Source organism: Sipha flava, unplaced genomic scaffold (assembly GCF_003268045.1).
Source record: "Sipha flava isolate LNK unplaced genomic scaffold, YSA_version1 267_pilon_pilon, whole genome shotgun sequence".
Taxonomy (NCBI): domain Eukaryota; kingdom Metazoa; phylum Arthropoda; class Insecta; order Hemiptera; family Aphididae; genus Sipha; species Sipha flava.
The window spans coordinates 14,584-29,554 of record NW_020272931.1 but is presented as its reverse complement, the minus strand read 5'-3'; the positions used below and the strand labels follow the sequence as shown (position 1 = coordinate 29,554).

The 14,971-nt window shown below is 29.5% G+C and overlaps 2 protein-coding genes and 2 pseudogenes across 3 annotated transcripts; 2 read left to right on the top strand and 2 right to left on the bottom strand.

The window, feature by feature from the left end:
* Nucleotides 1–3,113: 3,113 nt before the first annotated feature.
* LOC112685131 lies at nt 3,114–3,619 on the bottom strand. Its single transcript, XM_025556914.1, has 3 exons — nt 3,561–3,619; nt 3,341–3,465; nt 3,114–3,268 (listed from the first exon to the last, which is right to left on the bottom strand). The coding sequence occupies exons 1-3, from the start codon at nt 3,617–3,619 to the stop codon at nt 3,114–3,116; spliced, it is 339 nt and encodes a 112-aa protein (XP_025412699.1).
* Nucleotides 3,620–3,728: 109 nt separating this feature from the next.
* Nucleotides 3,729–4,602, bottom strand: LOC112685153 (annotated as a pseudogene).
* A 5,816-nt stretch (nt 4,603–10,418) lies between these two features.
* Nucleotides 10,419–14,971, top strand: part of LOC112685130 — a 5,098-nt pseudogene continuing 545 nt past the window's right edge.
* On the top strand, nt 10,620–12,373 carry LOC112685148 (zinc finger MYM-type protein 6-like). Of its 2 annotated transcripts, none has more exons than XR_003148761.1 (3): nt 10,620–11,395; nt 11,460–11,651; nt 11,757–11,913. XR_003148761.1 is itself a non-coding variant. In XM_025556928.1 (3 exons), exons 1-3 carry the CDS (start codon nt 11,423–11,425, stop codon nt 12,007–12,009), a joined length of 390 nt encoding a protein of 129 aa, XP_025412713.1. In that variant the 5' UTR covers nt 11,420–11,422; the 3' UTR covers nt 12,010–12,373. The 2 variants fall into 2 exon arrangements, 1 of the variants encoding a protein (XP_025412713.1); XM_025556928.1 differs by lacking the exon at nt 10,620–11,395 and adding an exon at nt 11,933–12,373 and having other exon boundaries at nt 11,420–11,651; nt 11,757–11,840.

The following is a 14,971-nucleotide window of genomic DNA, read 5'->3' as shown; positions in this document are numbered from 1 at the left end:
GATTGAAGAGACAACTGATTTGAAACAACCAAAAAGTTATGTTGAAAAGAATTCTTTTTCAGTTGAATCTATAACAGTAATAGATGAGGTGATTGATGCTGTAACTCCAATGAAATTGCCAAGACCATTGTCACTTGTAGCACTCCTGAGGCAGACACAAAAGCACTTCTTAGAAAAATTCTAAAAACATTTTTCCATTGACAATAATTGGTGACCTAGAAAACAAAAAAGAAAAAAGTCATAATTTTTCATATCTTAATACTATGGAGGGAACTTTTGAGTTATCCATTTATGAATGGAATAAAATTGAAAAATTGTCTAATGAAGATGATAGAATTTCAAAAGACCTTCGAAATATGTTAATTAGAGACAAGTTTGTAACCGTTAATAACTATTATAATCTTATAATCGGGATGTCTTTTCATAAAGTTATACATCCAATCTAAACCAGCTTGATCATTTTCTTTGGCAAATGGATGGTTTATTTGATTTTTTTTCTGCAAGTTGATATGCCAAAAGTCGAATTTCTTTTGTAGTGAGACCAACCAAACAAGCTTCCATTAATTACCAAGTCGATTTTCCTGTTCCTCATTGAAAACCGTTTTAAAAGCACCTAATCCTAAAATATTAAAAGTGTTTTAAAAAAACATTATCAGAATTTATCTGTTCATAAATTACGTTTTCTATTTGAATATTGGTCATAGTAAATTAATATTAAAATATTTATATTTTTTTAAATTATAATAGTAAAATTAAATTAAAGTACATATTATGTTCTATTATTTTCCATGATAGATAACAACTACTATATTCTTACCTTTTTTTCCTGGATCTCCAGTATCTTTATACTTTTTCAATCTTCTTACTAAGGTAGATTGTAGCACATTAAAAGAAACTGCTGATTTTTTATAGCCCATTTCTTTATTGTAACATGCCATGATCGCATTTTCCATAGACTTCTCATCCCAAGAGTGCCTATTGGTTTTTCTAATATAATTTCTAACCATTTTATGAAATACTCTACGGTTGAAAAATATTTGATCATAATTATAAATAAGCGTAAAATGTATTTATTAATACATGGGGCAAAATGGGGACGTCCCCATTTTGCCCCGACAACATAATTACTACATACTTACTTTTTCGATTATTTTCGCACACGTTCTGATGATTATTAAGTATAATTTTTATGAAAATACTATTTTTATATACGTATACTGTACTTAATAATGATTAAAGTTAAAATAATATACTTTCAAGCCGAAAAAAAAAAATTAAAAGTAAAAATCGATGTTATTATATCACTGTTGTCATGGTATCACATTTTTCATGTTCTTATCAATAACTCATATTATAATCACAGACTTCTATACTATAGATAAGGTACTTATGGAATTTTACGTGGAGAGCGGTGAAGCCCAGCTGTTAAGCTCTTATCACACATCCGCCATTTTGATGGTTGGCAGAAAAATTATATTCATTAATTCACTACATTATTATTTTTAAACAAAAAATTTAATGAATAATAAATAAAAATTTATGATATTGTTAAGTTAGCAACGGGCCAAGGAATAGTCATGGGCTTGATATATCGATGATATCAAATATCGATATTTTGTTTTGATATATCGATATATATTGATATTTTAAACATACGATAATATGGATATATCAATAATACATTATTTATTACAAATGTCTTTCAAGTTTGGAACTGAAATATGTATGTGTTTCGGCTTCAACTGTTCCATCAGAAAGGTTATTTTCTTAAGCTGGTAATATATTACCCAACTGTCGTTCACGATTACTATCTAAACGTTTTGAAAAATAAACATTTTTATCATCATTAGATGAGAAATATTGGAATATTTAAATGTAAAGCAAATTAAGCAAATGTATAACACTAACCTAATATCTTATATAATTTTAAGTTTTTACTATTTTTGTTTTAAAATAAAGTTTCATAATTTATTACATTATACATATTTTTTTAATTTTTTTTTTTATCAAATATCAAATATTGATATTTATTTAAAAAACAATCGATATCAAGAAATTAAGTTATGATATATCGATATTGATACTATTGATATTTTTTTCGTACAGAACATGACTACCAAGTAATACTGAGATTTTCGGAGCAATATAGAATTATAAATATATACATTTTTAATATATTACTTACCAATAACAAACGTTTTGCGTGGAGTCAAATAAATTGGTATTCCCTTGATATCTGTAAGATTGAGTAAATACTCCACTAGAGGTATCATTATACACTGCATTCTATTCATATCATCTCTGTATAATGTTTTTTTAAAACCTTTCCCATATGGGTTACGCGAATTTAAAAATCAAATATTTGATCAATGACTCGAATAAAATGTTCAGTTTCTTCACCTTCAAATATAAGTGAGAAATAAATATTTGAGAAATGTGACACTTGTATAAAAAAAAAATATAAATGTATCATTGGAAATTATCTTATAGTATTAATTAATAGTTTTAACTCAACTGTTTTTAAATGTAGGCTCTTTTATCTGTCTTATAAATTGTAATGCATCTCCTGTTGACACACTTAATGTTTGTGCAGCCAATTTGACTTTCATAATTTTTTTTTTCCTATCAATATGAGAAGGAGTTAATTTATTTGCTACATTTAAGCCTACTTTTTCTTGGACTATAAAAATGTAAGCAAAAGTATTTATATTATCCTATCACTTCAAAATAATTAATCTTTATAGAATACTTCACTTACCTTTATTTAAATCTTTGATGTATGTCCAATCAATAACACCATTTTTACTTGAACTGTTGATAAGTTGTAAGTGCATTGCGGGCCAATTTGATATTATGGCAAGCATCAGGAACATAATATATCTAGCCAATATCATAGGAATAGTTGGAGTTACATACTATTTAAATTAAATTTGTTTCTAAAACCTTACTTTCCAATCAATTTCAGGTATACTAAACCACTCAACTATTTTATCATACAAGCCACTAAATTTGCATCCTAAGTGTGTCATAGTAGATATATTTGTGGTCGTACCATCACAGGTTAAACCCTACACTCTAGCTCTTGCTTTTGCCATTATAATTGCTGTTTTTATTTATCCTGCTTGTACTGATGCTGTACTTTTCGATTGTAAGAAGTAGCCAATAAGCCATTTCCATTTGCCATTGAGATCAACAAGCATAAAAACTAATGTTTCGGTTGCAGGGGTCTCATGTGCCTCAACCTGTATACCTCCAAAATCACAGTACCCTAAAAATTTGTCTTTTTTTTCGTCATAAATATTTTTTTTACGTATTGACATGGCATTAAAAACTAAATTACAATCTTTATCACCATCTGGAATTTTCTTTAAATACTCAAATACTTCTTCTAAAAAACCTGGATCAGCTTTCACTGAAGAAGTCCAATTTGTGATAGATGACGGATGAAGAAGAGTTAGTATAGTTCTAAAAAAATAATAATAGTATTATACATTTATATCATAGTATAACATTTATGCATACCATAAGCAATAAGCCAGGTGTAGATACAATTTAATTACCTACAAAAATTATAAGATTTTGGAGAGTAATAATACAAAGTCAAAGAAAACTGTTTCATTTCTGTTGAATATCGTGCACCAGTTACTTTATTATTATTTTTTATTTCACTTTTAAATATATCCAATATAGTACTTAATAAACATTAGCATGCATGCATATTGCATATATCAAGCGAAAATTAAGCAATGCAATTTTTTTAAGAATAATTATAAAATATTACCACTGAAACAAATTTCTATAATAATTCCTGGTTCAGCATCAATTAAACTTTTACACCTTAGGTCTTTCAATAAATCTTGTAAATTATTTATTTTATTTTGCTTTCTTCTTAATTTTTGTTGTGATTTCTTGATTTTACTTTTTAAGAAAAGTTAATTTCCATAATTTTCTAATGTTTGAACTTCTTTATCGGCAACAGAATATATTTTTAGAAAACCATCACTATTTTCAATCAGTGAATTGTCTTCTACTTCAAGGTCTAAGGTTTAATAATTTTAAATATTTATCAATTCAGGATATGGATCAAATTTAAATGTAAAACTGTATCAATTTTTGGAACATCAATCGGTGTATAACTTCTTTTTGTAGTTTCTTTTCGTGGACGTTTGACAGAATTTTTATAGTAAGAAGGAAAGATGGGAAATTTGATGGTACAGCATCAATTTTTAAACGTGGTTTAGTTGTACCAGGTCTTAGTTCATAATCACTTTCAATGAAATGAATACTACATATTCGACTCCATTGGGTTGGTATAAAATTTTTTCGTCTCAATGCAATAATCCACTTTTGATTTACATTTTCATTATTCAAAGGAAATTTATAAAATAATGAAATCAGATTAATTTTTTGAAATTAATATAATAAAACAGGTATTAATGATTCATAGAAACGAATGTATCTATATATTAGGAATTATGAGTATAGATACCAAACCGTTAATTTAATTTTAAATACACATAATTAAACTTACCGAAAAAAGTGAATATTTTGACCGAATTTATACCTATTGGAACATCCAAATGCCATACATGATACTGGCATAATTATTATAACTTTAATATAATAAAAAACAACTAAAATATAACGTATTTAAATGTATAATTGTATAAAATACTTAAATAATAATTCACTTAGCACGTGCATAATACAAAATGTATAATGTTTTGCCAACCAACAAAATGGCGACCTAACGTTGATAATAACCTTATCTAGTTTAGTATAGAAGTCTGTGATTATAATGTAATATAAATAATTAAATTTTAACTACGATTTCTCGATAAGGGAACAATTCTAAACAGCTGTTTTAAAAACTAATATTTTCATTATTTCCTTATCATTTAACCATGGCCCCGTTTTGCCCCACGTTCCAATATGATAAAAATGAAAATTCTGTAGATATACATGTAAAAGATTTAATATTATTAAAAGATTTCGAAAACAAAATTACATAATTTATGGATAGGACCATATGAAGTGATAGAGATAGAGATAGTAGAAGAATGAAATATTGTAATACAAAAAGGAAGAAGAGATGTAACGGTACATAAAAATAACATAAAAAAGTAAAAAAATATTTTATTTACTTATTAAAATACGAAAAAATAATCAACGTCAGTATACAGTTATTACTTTTTTGAATCGGTATCATTTTTGAGATCAAAAATATATTAATTATTGAGCGATTTGTGAAGGAACTAAAATTTAATCTTTATAATTTCGTAGTACTTGACGCACACATGCGAATGTACGTTCAGTGTTATTATATAATCGACAGAACTTGCAGCGCACCCTACTAAAACATGACCAGGCTATGCTGCTGTGCCGTGGCATAATAATAATAATAATAATATAGTTAGTACATCATTACGACAGTTCGCGGTTTTTTTCAACGCATTTGTACTGTCTCAATTTGTTTCTATTTACATACTCTCACAATAGATTAAATCATACGTAATCTATGCCTTAACTATAATTTCATAATTTTATTGTATTATACTTTATACTCTATGTGAATACCAAAAATAATATAGGGGCGAATTATTTCATAACTTTTTTCATATTTAACCGGACTATAACCATTTTTGAAGTAATAGTTTAAATAGTTATTGTTTCAAAATATTTTACTAATTTTTGAGCAATTTATAGTTATTTGAAATATTCCGTCTTTTTTAAATTTTTTTTTTATAACTACTCTATTTACTCTATAGAAATAAAAAGTTATTAGTTTAATTATGTATAATATTATATATCAACGATCAATATAGTTAATAATAATATAATTTAATATATATAATAGTATAATATAGTTAATGGTTATATGTTAGGTAAATTATAAATGCAATTTTCATATTATAAATTAATTTGTTTTTACTGTATTTCAATAATGTATACAATAATTTACGATATCTGTTTCTATTTACAGACATTACATCTATTACTATTTTTTATTTTTTTATTTTAAATTGTGCTTCAGTTATTCTAGCCGGATCTCGTATTCGTAAACCTCTCGGAACTCGAGGATTTACAATTTCAGGTTATATGCAATACACGTAGAAAGATGTTAATTTTAGAAGCATCTTATTTGTCCAAATATATTTATCTCTGTTGATATGCTGAACATATAACTCATACCCGTCGGGACTTGCACTCAAAAATGAATTCTCAGCATTAATGAATAACCCACATGGTCTCACGGATTTTTTGTATTGATTTTCAAATACTCGAATGGCAACTTTTTCATTTTGACGTCTAAATTCAAAATTTTTTGAAATAATATTTTTACTATATAATAATACTTTCACTAAATTATAACAAGATGTAGTCGATTTTCTATTAATTACTGCTCCAAAATTAGAAGCAGTGAGTCTATTTTTTCTTGCTTCGTGCCAGTTTACATTATCATGTTGACCAATGGTGTATTATTCTAAATTCTCTATTGCTGTAGTCGTTGAAGCATATATTTTTAATTCTTCTAACTTTTTATTGACCTTTGATTTTAATCCATCTTCAGTCATATCCAACCCAGCAGCATCAGGTTCGTAATCAAAATCATAGTTTATTGTACTCTTGTCATGACTTACTCGAAGCCTATAGTTTTTTTATTTTTTATGCTTTGATTTTGAAGTTGAAATTGCAATACGCATCGATATATTTTTTTTTGAAAAACTTCCCAGGACTCCTTCCTGTTAATTTTTTCCAAGAACTTAAATGCCAAATGAACCTCTAGAGTGAACTTGTGTTGCACCTAACACTCTTCTTTGGTATAATTTACTCTTTTACCACCAGTAAATTTTGCTACTAAACTCATAAAGTTTTCTGCTTAGTTAGTAGTAGTATTAAAAACTAGACGATCGGCTTTTCGTGTAACTTTATCAACAATTGCTACAATTTCCGAAATTATTTTTCCACTTTCCATTAACGGCAGAGGCGGACTGGCCAGGTGGGACAGTAGGAAGTCATACTGGGCCGCAGGCTTTCTAAAGCCGCCGGGCCGAACCATGTAAATTTAAAATTTTAATATTTTAACTAAAATAAAATAATAATAATTATATTAAAATAAGTCTATTATGTTTATCTTATATTATAAAATTGTTATAAATGCAAGTTTTTACCAACACAAAATAAAGAAAATATACATTTAATTCAGCTTGGTACGGTGATACTTCTATTTATAACTTTTAATAAACAAATAACAATGTAATATGGATAATAATTCCATTTAAATGAAGGTCATCGATTGGTTGCCGGGTGGTGGCTGACGTTTTTTGTAGTATTGTGTATTTGTGTTCTAGTGTTCATTGTTCATTTATGTGGATGTGTAAAATCATATCAGTGCGGGTGATCATAAATATACCATATACATCCAAAAGTAACAATTAATAATTATTTTTACGCGAGTACAGAATATCCGATTGCTGACTGACGAGTGACGAAGTGACGACGTGCACACTGCTGCTCGAGTACAAACTCTACACATTACAAACTGTAGTCTTATCTATAATAGTATTGTTGTTTAGTATGGTCTACTAGTCTGTATTAAGACACATTATAATAGCACGTCTAAAAAAAGCCCGGGCGCCCGATACGAGTACAGTTACCGTTATTTAAAATACATAGACCAAGGGAGTTGACAATATCGTAGATATGAGTACCTCGGGGGGAAGAATAGGATGAGCCCCACGAGGGGTGGAAGGAGTTAAAGTCACCGCATAGTAAAGAAGACGGAGAAATCAAATTGAATAATAGTTGCCATAGGTCCAAACAGAAATATGAGTATCACCGGGAATATAGCAGGACCATATGGAGAGAGATGGAGAAAAATTGGACTTAAGTAATTCAACGCTAACAATGTTCATTTTTTTTTTCAGTAAAACGATTTTTTGTTACCGGATCCAGAGTAATCCGCCTAGATTTTATGGAACTGTGAATCGCGATAGCAGAACCTGCATAACCGTTGGGGCGATCACATCTAAAAAAATTAAATTGAGGGATATTAAAGGCACGAGAAGGAAGTAACCATGATTCAGAGAGTATAGCAATGGAGCATTTATAATGAGCAAGTAAGTTCTGTAAAGAAGTAATTCGAGCAGGGAGACTTCTGACGTTCCACTGTAAAATGTTTAAAGAAGGAGAAGAGTTATAACTTCTTAAAGAGGACATTACTAAAGAAAAAAAAAAAAAAAATATAAAACTGCATTGAATCAGCTAATGGAAGAAGATATTGCTTTTCTAAACTCGTTATGGCTGCTTTTAATATTCCATAACTTGAATAAATAAATACTAAATCGGCTTCCAAAATATTTTGTTCCAACATTATTTTTTTTACTTTTTCAATGCATATTGCATCCTCGGCATTTAATTACATTTAATAAACTGAACTACATTTAATATTGGTTTAAAATATTTACAGTAATATATGGCTGCCTCCAACCATGTTCCCTATCGTGTGATAATAGGTGAAGGAGGTAAAGGAACATCGGGAGCTTCTTTTTTAAACAGTTCAACACGTGAAGGGGCTTTTAAAAAAACTTTTTTCATGTTTGCGATTAGTTCATCAACTTTTGGAAAAAGAGAACGGATTTTTCTGATGTCCGATGTAGTCCATGAGCAAGACAAGTGATGTGGATCATTTTAGAGTAAAATGCTTTTATAGCATTTGCTGCTTTCACCATGTATGGCGTAGCGTCTGTAACGAATAGTATTACGTTATCGTGTTGTATACCACTCGGCCATAAAAAAAACATTGCTTTGTCGAACAATTTACTAATTGTGGAATGGTTAGCTTTTTCTAAAACGTTACACGAAAGTAAAAATATTTTTCCGGGTTTATCGACTTCTAAAGTACCAATCACAACATTTGCAATGTATCGGCCAGTAGCATCAGTTGTTTCATCTATGGACAACCAAATCTTCTTTCCCATTACTTCATTTCGTATTTTATTCATTGTGTCTTCATAACATTCATCAACGTATGTTTTTCTTAATAATGAAACCGAAGGTATATCTTTACCTGTATATTTTTCAAGAAACAAACGAACATGTCTATTTCCCAATTTTTCCAAAGGAATATTTGCAAGTAGTAATGTGTTGCATAAATCTTTGGCGAACAAAGATTTGTCCGGTATATTGGGCAATAATTGTTGAAATTTTGATTTATTCTCATTTTTCCTATGAACAGCACGGATGTATTTATCCGTTTTCAAACGCTGTGTAACAGTAAAGCGCTTTACCCTATTGACTTTAATCTCACATACTTTACAAAAAAGAATTTCCCCGTCACATGCAAAAATATTTTCTCCAAATTCAGCAACATATTTACGAACAGACGATTGTACTTTTGACATTTTAATTTAAGAAACACAAATAGTTGAACACTCGAACGAATACACAATATCGCGAAGCACTGTCGTATAAAAACTAAACCATTAGTCCATTAGGTACTAGGTAGGTACTAGTTTTTCGTTACTAAATTTTATCGTAGTAATAAACTTTATCTTATCTTATTTCTTATTTCACTTGTTATTATAAATCTTATTATAGCCCATATCAAATTATACTTCATGATACACTAAATTGATGTAAGTCTTGCGCATAATAATAGTATACTTCATACTATTTTTTTTCTATATATGCATTATATTTCAGAAAATTGCTGAAATATGCACAATAATTGAAAATGGTCCAAATATGCAAAAATATGCCAAATTTAATTTTGCATATTAACACATTAGGTTAAGATTCAAATTTGTATCTTACCTAGCTACTTTTTAGATATATAGATAGAAATATGCAAATGCATACAATTCCGGGCCCTATTTATTACGTTGAGATGCTTTCTTGTTGGTCGCTATGGACGAATCTTGATCAGTATTATGTAGGGGAGACCGGGTACAAATGTAACACGGGTCAATTGTAACATCGTTGATTTTCTCTTCTAGGTTCAATTTTAAAATATGGCAAAAATACGAAAGTTATCCCGGTGTTATAACAACTAGTTCCTCTTTATCAATACGGCAATATTGTCATATTGTCCTTATCAGAAAAATAATAAAATACATTTATCAACTCGGATTGTAAATTAAATATTTTGTCGTATTTTTTTATTTAAATTTATCATTTATTTATTATTTATAGTTACTATTATATTTATATAAGGAAAGAAGTATTCTTTAACTTGATTGTCTTGTCTGGTCTGTGCATAATAAGTATTTTTTTTTATATTTACTTTCTTACATAAATATTGATTGGGGACAATTGTAACAGCTAAACAGGGGACAAATGTAACATTTTATTTTTGTTTATTAAAATTATATTTGTAAGAAGCAATTATTCATTATTCTTTGTTATAGGTAATAGCCATGCCGCGAATAAGGCAAAGAACAACAAATAGAGGCACTGATAGTGAAGCCATAAAGAGAGCTGCAGAAATCTGTATAAATGAAAATAAATCTGAACGATCAGTTGCAAACCAATTTGAAATTTGTCATGTAAGTTTAAATCGCTACATAAAAAAATTGAAAGCTCACCGTGATTCTGGTGGTCCTCTACCTCAAGGGTGCCCAAACCCAGGCCCGCGGGCCACGAAGTGGCCCGTCAACGCTTTTGGATTTGCCCGCCAACATCTATACTCTATAGTCTATGACATTTTAAATTATTATTAATATTTCTTTTAAGTTTAAATTTTGTTGTATATTTTATTTTATATACGTGTGTGTATCAAATTAGCACTAGGACCATTCCACACAGCAATGTTATCGGGTTTTCCTGTGATGACCGGATGCGTTTTACCCGAACCCGCATTTGTCGCGATGTTAATCGGTATTATTTTTATGTTTATAGATTATCTTGATTGTCCGTCGACGTAGTCGTCGTATATCGGCGAATTAAGATAATAAATTGTTATTCGAAATATTGTACAAACAGCGACCAAAATCAGTCGCTCCGCACCCGCCTTTTGCTACGGTCGTAAAAATAATACGTACAACTTAATAAATATTAAATTATTTTGTAATAATTGCGTTTATTCTGTGTTTTTACTTGTTAATTTTAAGCCAGAATGGCTCTCAGCAAACCAATTACGTCGAAATTGAAAGAACGTTCTCGGACATTTCACGAAGAATGGGAGATGCAATATTGCTTTACTGAAAGCAAAGCATTGAAGCCCATATGTCTTATTTGCTCCACTACGATTGCCGTCGCCAAAAAATATAATTTAGAACGGCATTTTAAACAAAATCATTCAAGTATTAATAAAAACTACCCGGAAGGAAGTTCTCTAAGAGCTGAGTTTATAAAGAAGAAAAAAAAAGAAATATTTGGTCAGCAGAATCTGTTTGTAAAAAAATTTGATAAACTCGAATCTATGGTAAAAACATCATATGAGATATCTTTACTTTTAGCCAAAAATAAAAAGCCTTTTTCTGATGGGGAAATTATTAAAGAGGCTTTATCAATTTTTTCTAATAACTGTAATGATAAAAATATAAAAACTAAAGCAGACGGTATTTCACTTTCGAGAAATACTGTAACAAGACGAGTAGAGGAGATGTCAAACGATATTAGCAACCAAATAACACAAACCGTAACGAAATGTAAGTATTTTTCATTGGCGTTGGATGAAACTTGTGATTTGACGAGTATGTCACAGCTAGCCATCTTCGTGAGGTGTGTTGATGAAAATTTTAATGTATTTCAAGATTTATTAGAGCTCAGCCAGTTGGAAACTACAAGTACCGGAAGAGACATATTTATGAAAATCAAGGAATGTGTCGACAGAAAAGGTATAGCATGGGAAAAAATTAATTCTGTTTGTACTGATGGAGCACCCGCTATGACGGGAAAAATAAATGGTTGTGTGGCATTGTTAAAACAGTTCTTAGGCCGGGAATTATTTTCATATCATTGTATCATCCATCAGGAAGCTTTATGTGCCAAAGATATGAAGTTTAATGATGTTATTGATCCTGTAGTACGCTGTATTAATTATATCCGAGCCAAAGCTCATCATCGAAGACAATTCAGGGTTTTATTTGAAGAAGAAATCAATGAATTCGGTGAGTTACATTTGTATTGTGCTGTCCGCTGGTTATCTAAGGGTGAAATGCTGAAACATTTTTTTCTTTTGCGGAGAGAGGTCTTGCAATTTTTAGTAGAAAAGCAGGCAATGCCTGATGAGCGAGATTTACTTGAAAGTGAATCATGGTTATGCGATCTTGCGTTTTTAATAGATATTACACAGCACCTCAACATACTTAACTGGAAGCTGCAAGGGAAGGACTGTTCGTTACCAATAATGTTCAATTTGGTTTATGGATTTAAAGCAAAACTCTCCATTTTTTTGACAAATTTGACTAGAAATAATATCGATCATTTTCCTACGCTTGTAGATATAAGAGGAAAACTAGAAAATACTTCACCTGACATCTCGAAATATCAAACACAAATTCAATTATTGTTGCAGTCTTTTGAGAACAGATTTCAGGATTTTGAGAAGGACAAAAATAATATTTTGTTTTTCATGAACCGATTTTCAATCACTTTTAGTGAAATACAAAAATATTCATGCAATATCCAGTTGGAAATCACAGAAATTCAAAACCACGTTTCCTTGAAGCAGATATTTACCGAAATTGTATCATCACAACCACAACTGCAGTCTTCAGAAAATTTATTAAAATTTTGGAAATTAGTACCAAAAGAAGACTTTCCTGCAACGTGTGATCTTGCCTTGCAGATTTCAAGCAGATTTGGATCAACATATATTTGCGAAAAAGCTTTTTCTACTCTAACCTATGTCAAAAATAAATATCGTAGTTCGTTAACTGCGCCTCATATTTCAGATTTGATGTTGTTATCAACATCAGATTTATCACCAGATATTGAAAAATTATTAGCTAATAAGTCTCTTCATAGGTCTCACTGATGTTTTTTTTTAAATATTATTAAAAATTAAAACATGTGAAATTTAAAATGTTGTTTAATTTAAATACCTATTTGTTCTATCTAATTAAGTATCTATTGAAAATAGAATTTTAGATGAATTATAAGTGTAAGAAAATCTTGTTCATAACATGGCCCACCAGCTAAATGTAATTGCAATTATAGCCCGCTTCCAAAATAAATTGGGCACCCTTGCTCTACCTGAATGTGGTTATCGCTCTCACACTCGAATATTTAACAATTTACAAGAATCAATATTAACAAATTACTTAAAAAATTGTGCTGACATGTATTTTGGATTGAGCACCAAATATGTGAAAAAAACTAGCTTATGAATTTGCATTAAAATTAGATTTAAAAATACCACCTAGTTGGACCAAACATGCATTTGCAGGTGATGATTGGTTTTCTAGTTTCTTAACACGCAACAACACATTATCCATAAGAAAACCAGAGGCTACTAGCTTAGCTAGGGCAATGAACTTCAACCAAGTAAATGTTAAAAAATTTATGGATAAGTATGATTCAGTTCTTGTGAAGTATAATTTTGAAGCACATCAGATTTATAACTTAGATGAAACTGGGATAACTACTGTGCAAAATTCTGGTAAAATAGTAGCACAAAAGGGAAAAAAACAAGTTGGAGCTATAATATCATCTGAACGTGGAACATTGGTTACAATGTGCTTAGCAGTAAATACTCTTGGCAATACGATACCTCCTATGTTTGTTTTTCCTCGAGTGAATTATAAAGATCATTTTATTAGAGGAGGACCACCAGGGTGTGTAGGCACATCTAATAAATCAGGGTGGATGCATGGTGACCAATTCTTAGAATTTATGCAACATTTTGTCAACCATGTGAGACCAACACCAGAAAAAAAGGTGCTGATACTATTAGATAACCATGAATCACATTTATATTTACCAGTAATTGATTATTGTAGAGAAAATGGTGTTGTGTTGCTTTCATTCTCCCCTTATTGCTCCCACAAACTTCAACCTTTAGACAAGTCAGTGTTTGGTCCATTCAAAAAATTAATTAACCAAGAAATGGATTCTTGGATGAAGATCAACCCTGGTAAAAGGTTTACTATATATGATTTACCTTCTATTACATCTAATGCCCTTGTAAACGCAGCTACACCAAAAAATATTATAAATGGTTTTTCTGTGTCTGGTGTCTGGCCATTCAATAGAAATGTGTTTGATGACGATGAATATACACCATCAACTGTTACAAACATTGTATTAAATAGTACTGATAATATGCAACCTAAAGTAACATCTAATAACACAGAAACAGTTATAACAAACATAATAACTGAATCATTAAGTCAGAAACCAATAACTATATCACCTGAAAGTATTAGACCTTATCCTAAATCCCAATTAACACAAAAAATGGCAAAAAAGGGTGGGAGAAAAAAAGGAACAACTAAAATACTAACAGATACACCAGAAAAAAATGAAATCGAACAAAATGCTAACAAAAAAAATAAAATTGTAAAAAGCAAACTATTATATAAAAAAGCTAGAAAAAATAAAAAAACATCCAAAGCCACAAAAAAAAAAAAAAAATAAGATAGTTGATGAAAGTGATGAAGATGATGATGCTTTTTGTATGGTTTGCTCAGAACTTTATACAAAAAGTAAAAGTGGAGAATCATGGATTCAATGTCATAGGTGCAAACTTTGGTCTCATGAAGCTTGTACTAAAAACAACTTTACCATATATTATATTTGTGATAATTGTGAAGCTGATGATATTTAACTATTAATGTTGTAACATTGAGACTGATATTGTTTTAATTAGTTATTTTTAAGAGTTATAACCTTTTAATAACCTTTATATTATTTTATTATTTTTATTTTATTACTTTATTAAGTATGTTTTACTACTATTTTTAAATTTTTATATTTAGTTATAAAGGCTTAAACTATAAAAAGATTATAATTTGTTCTTTATTAT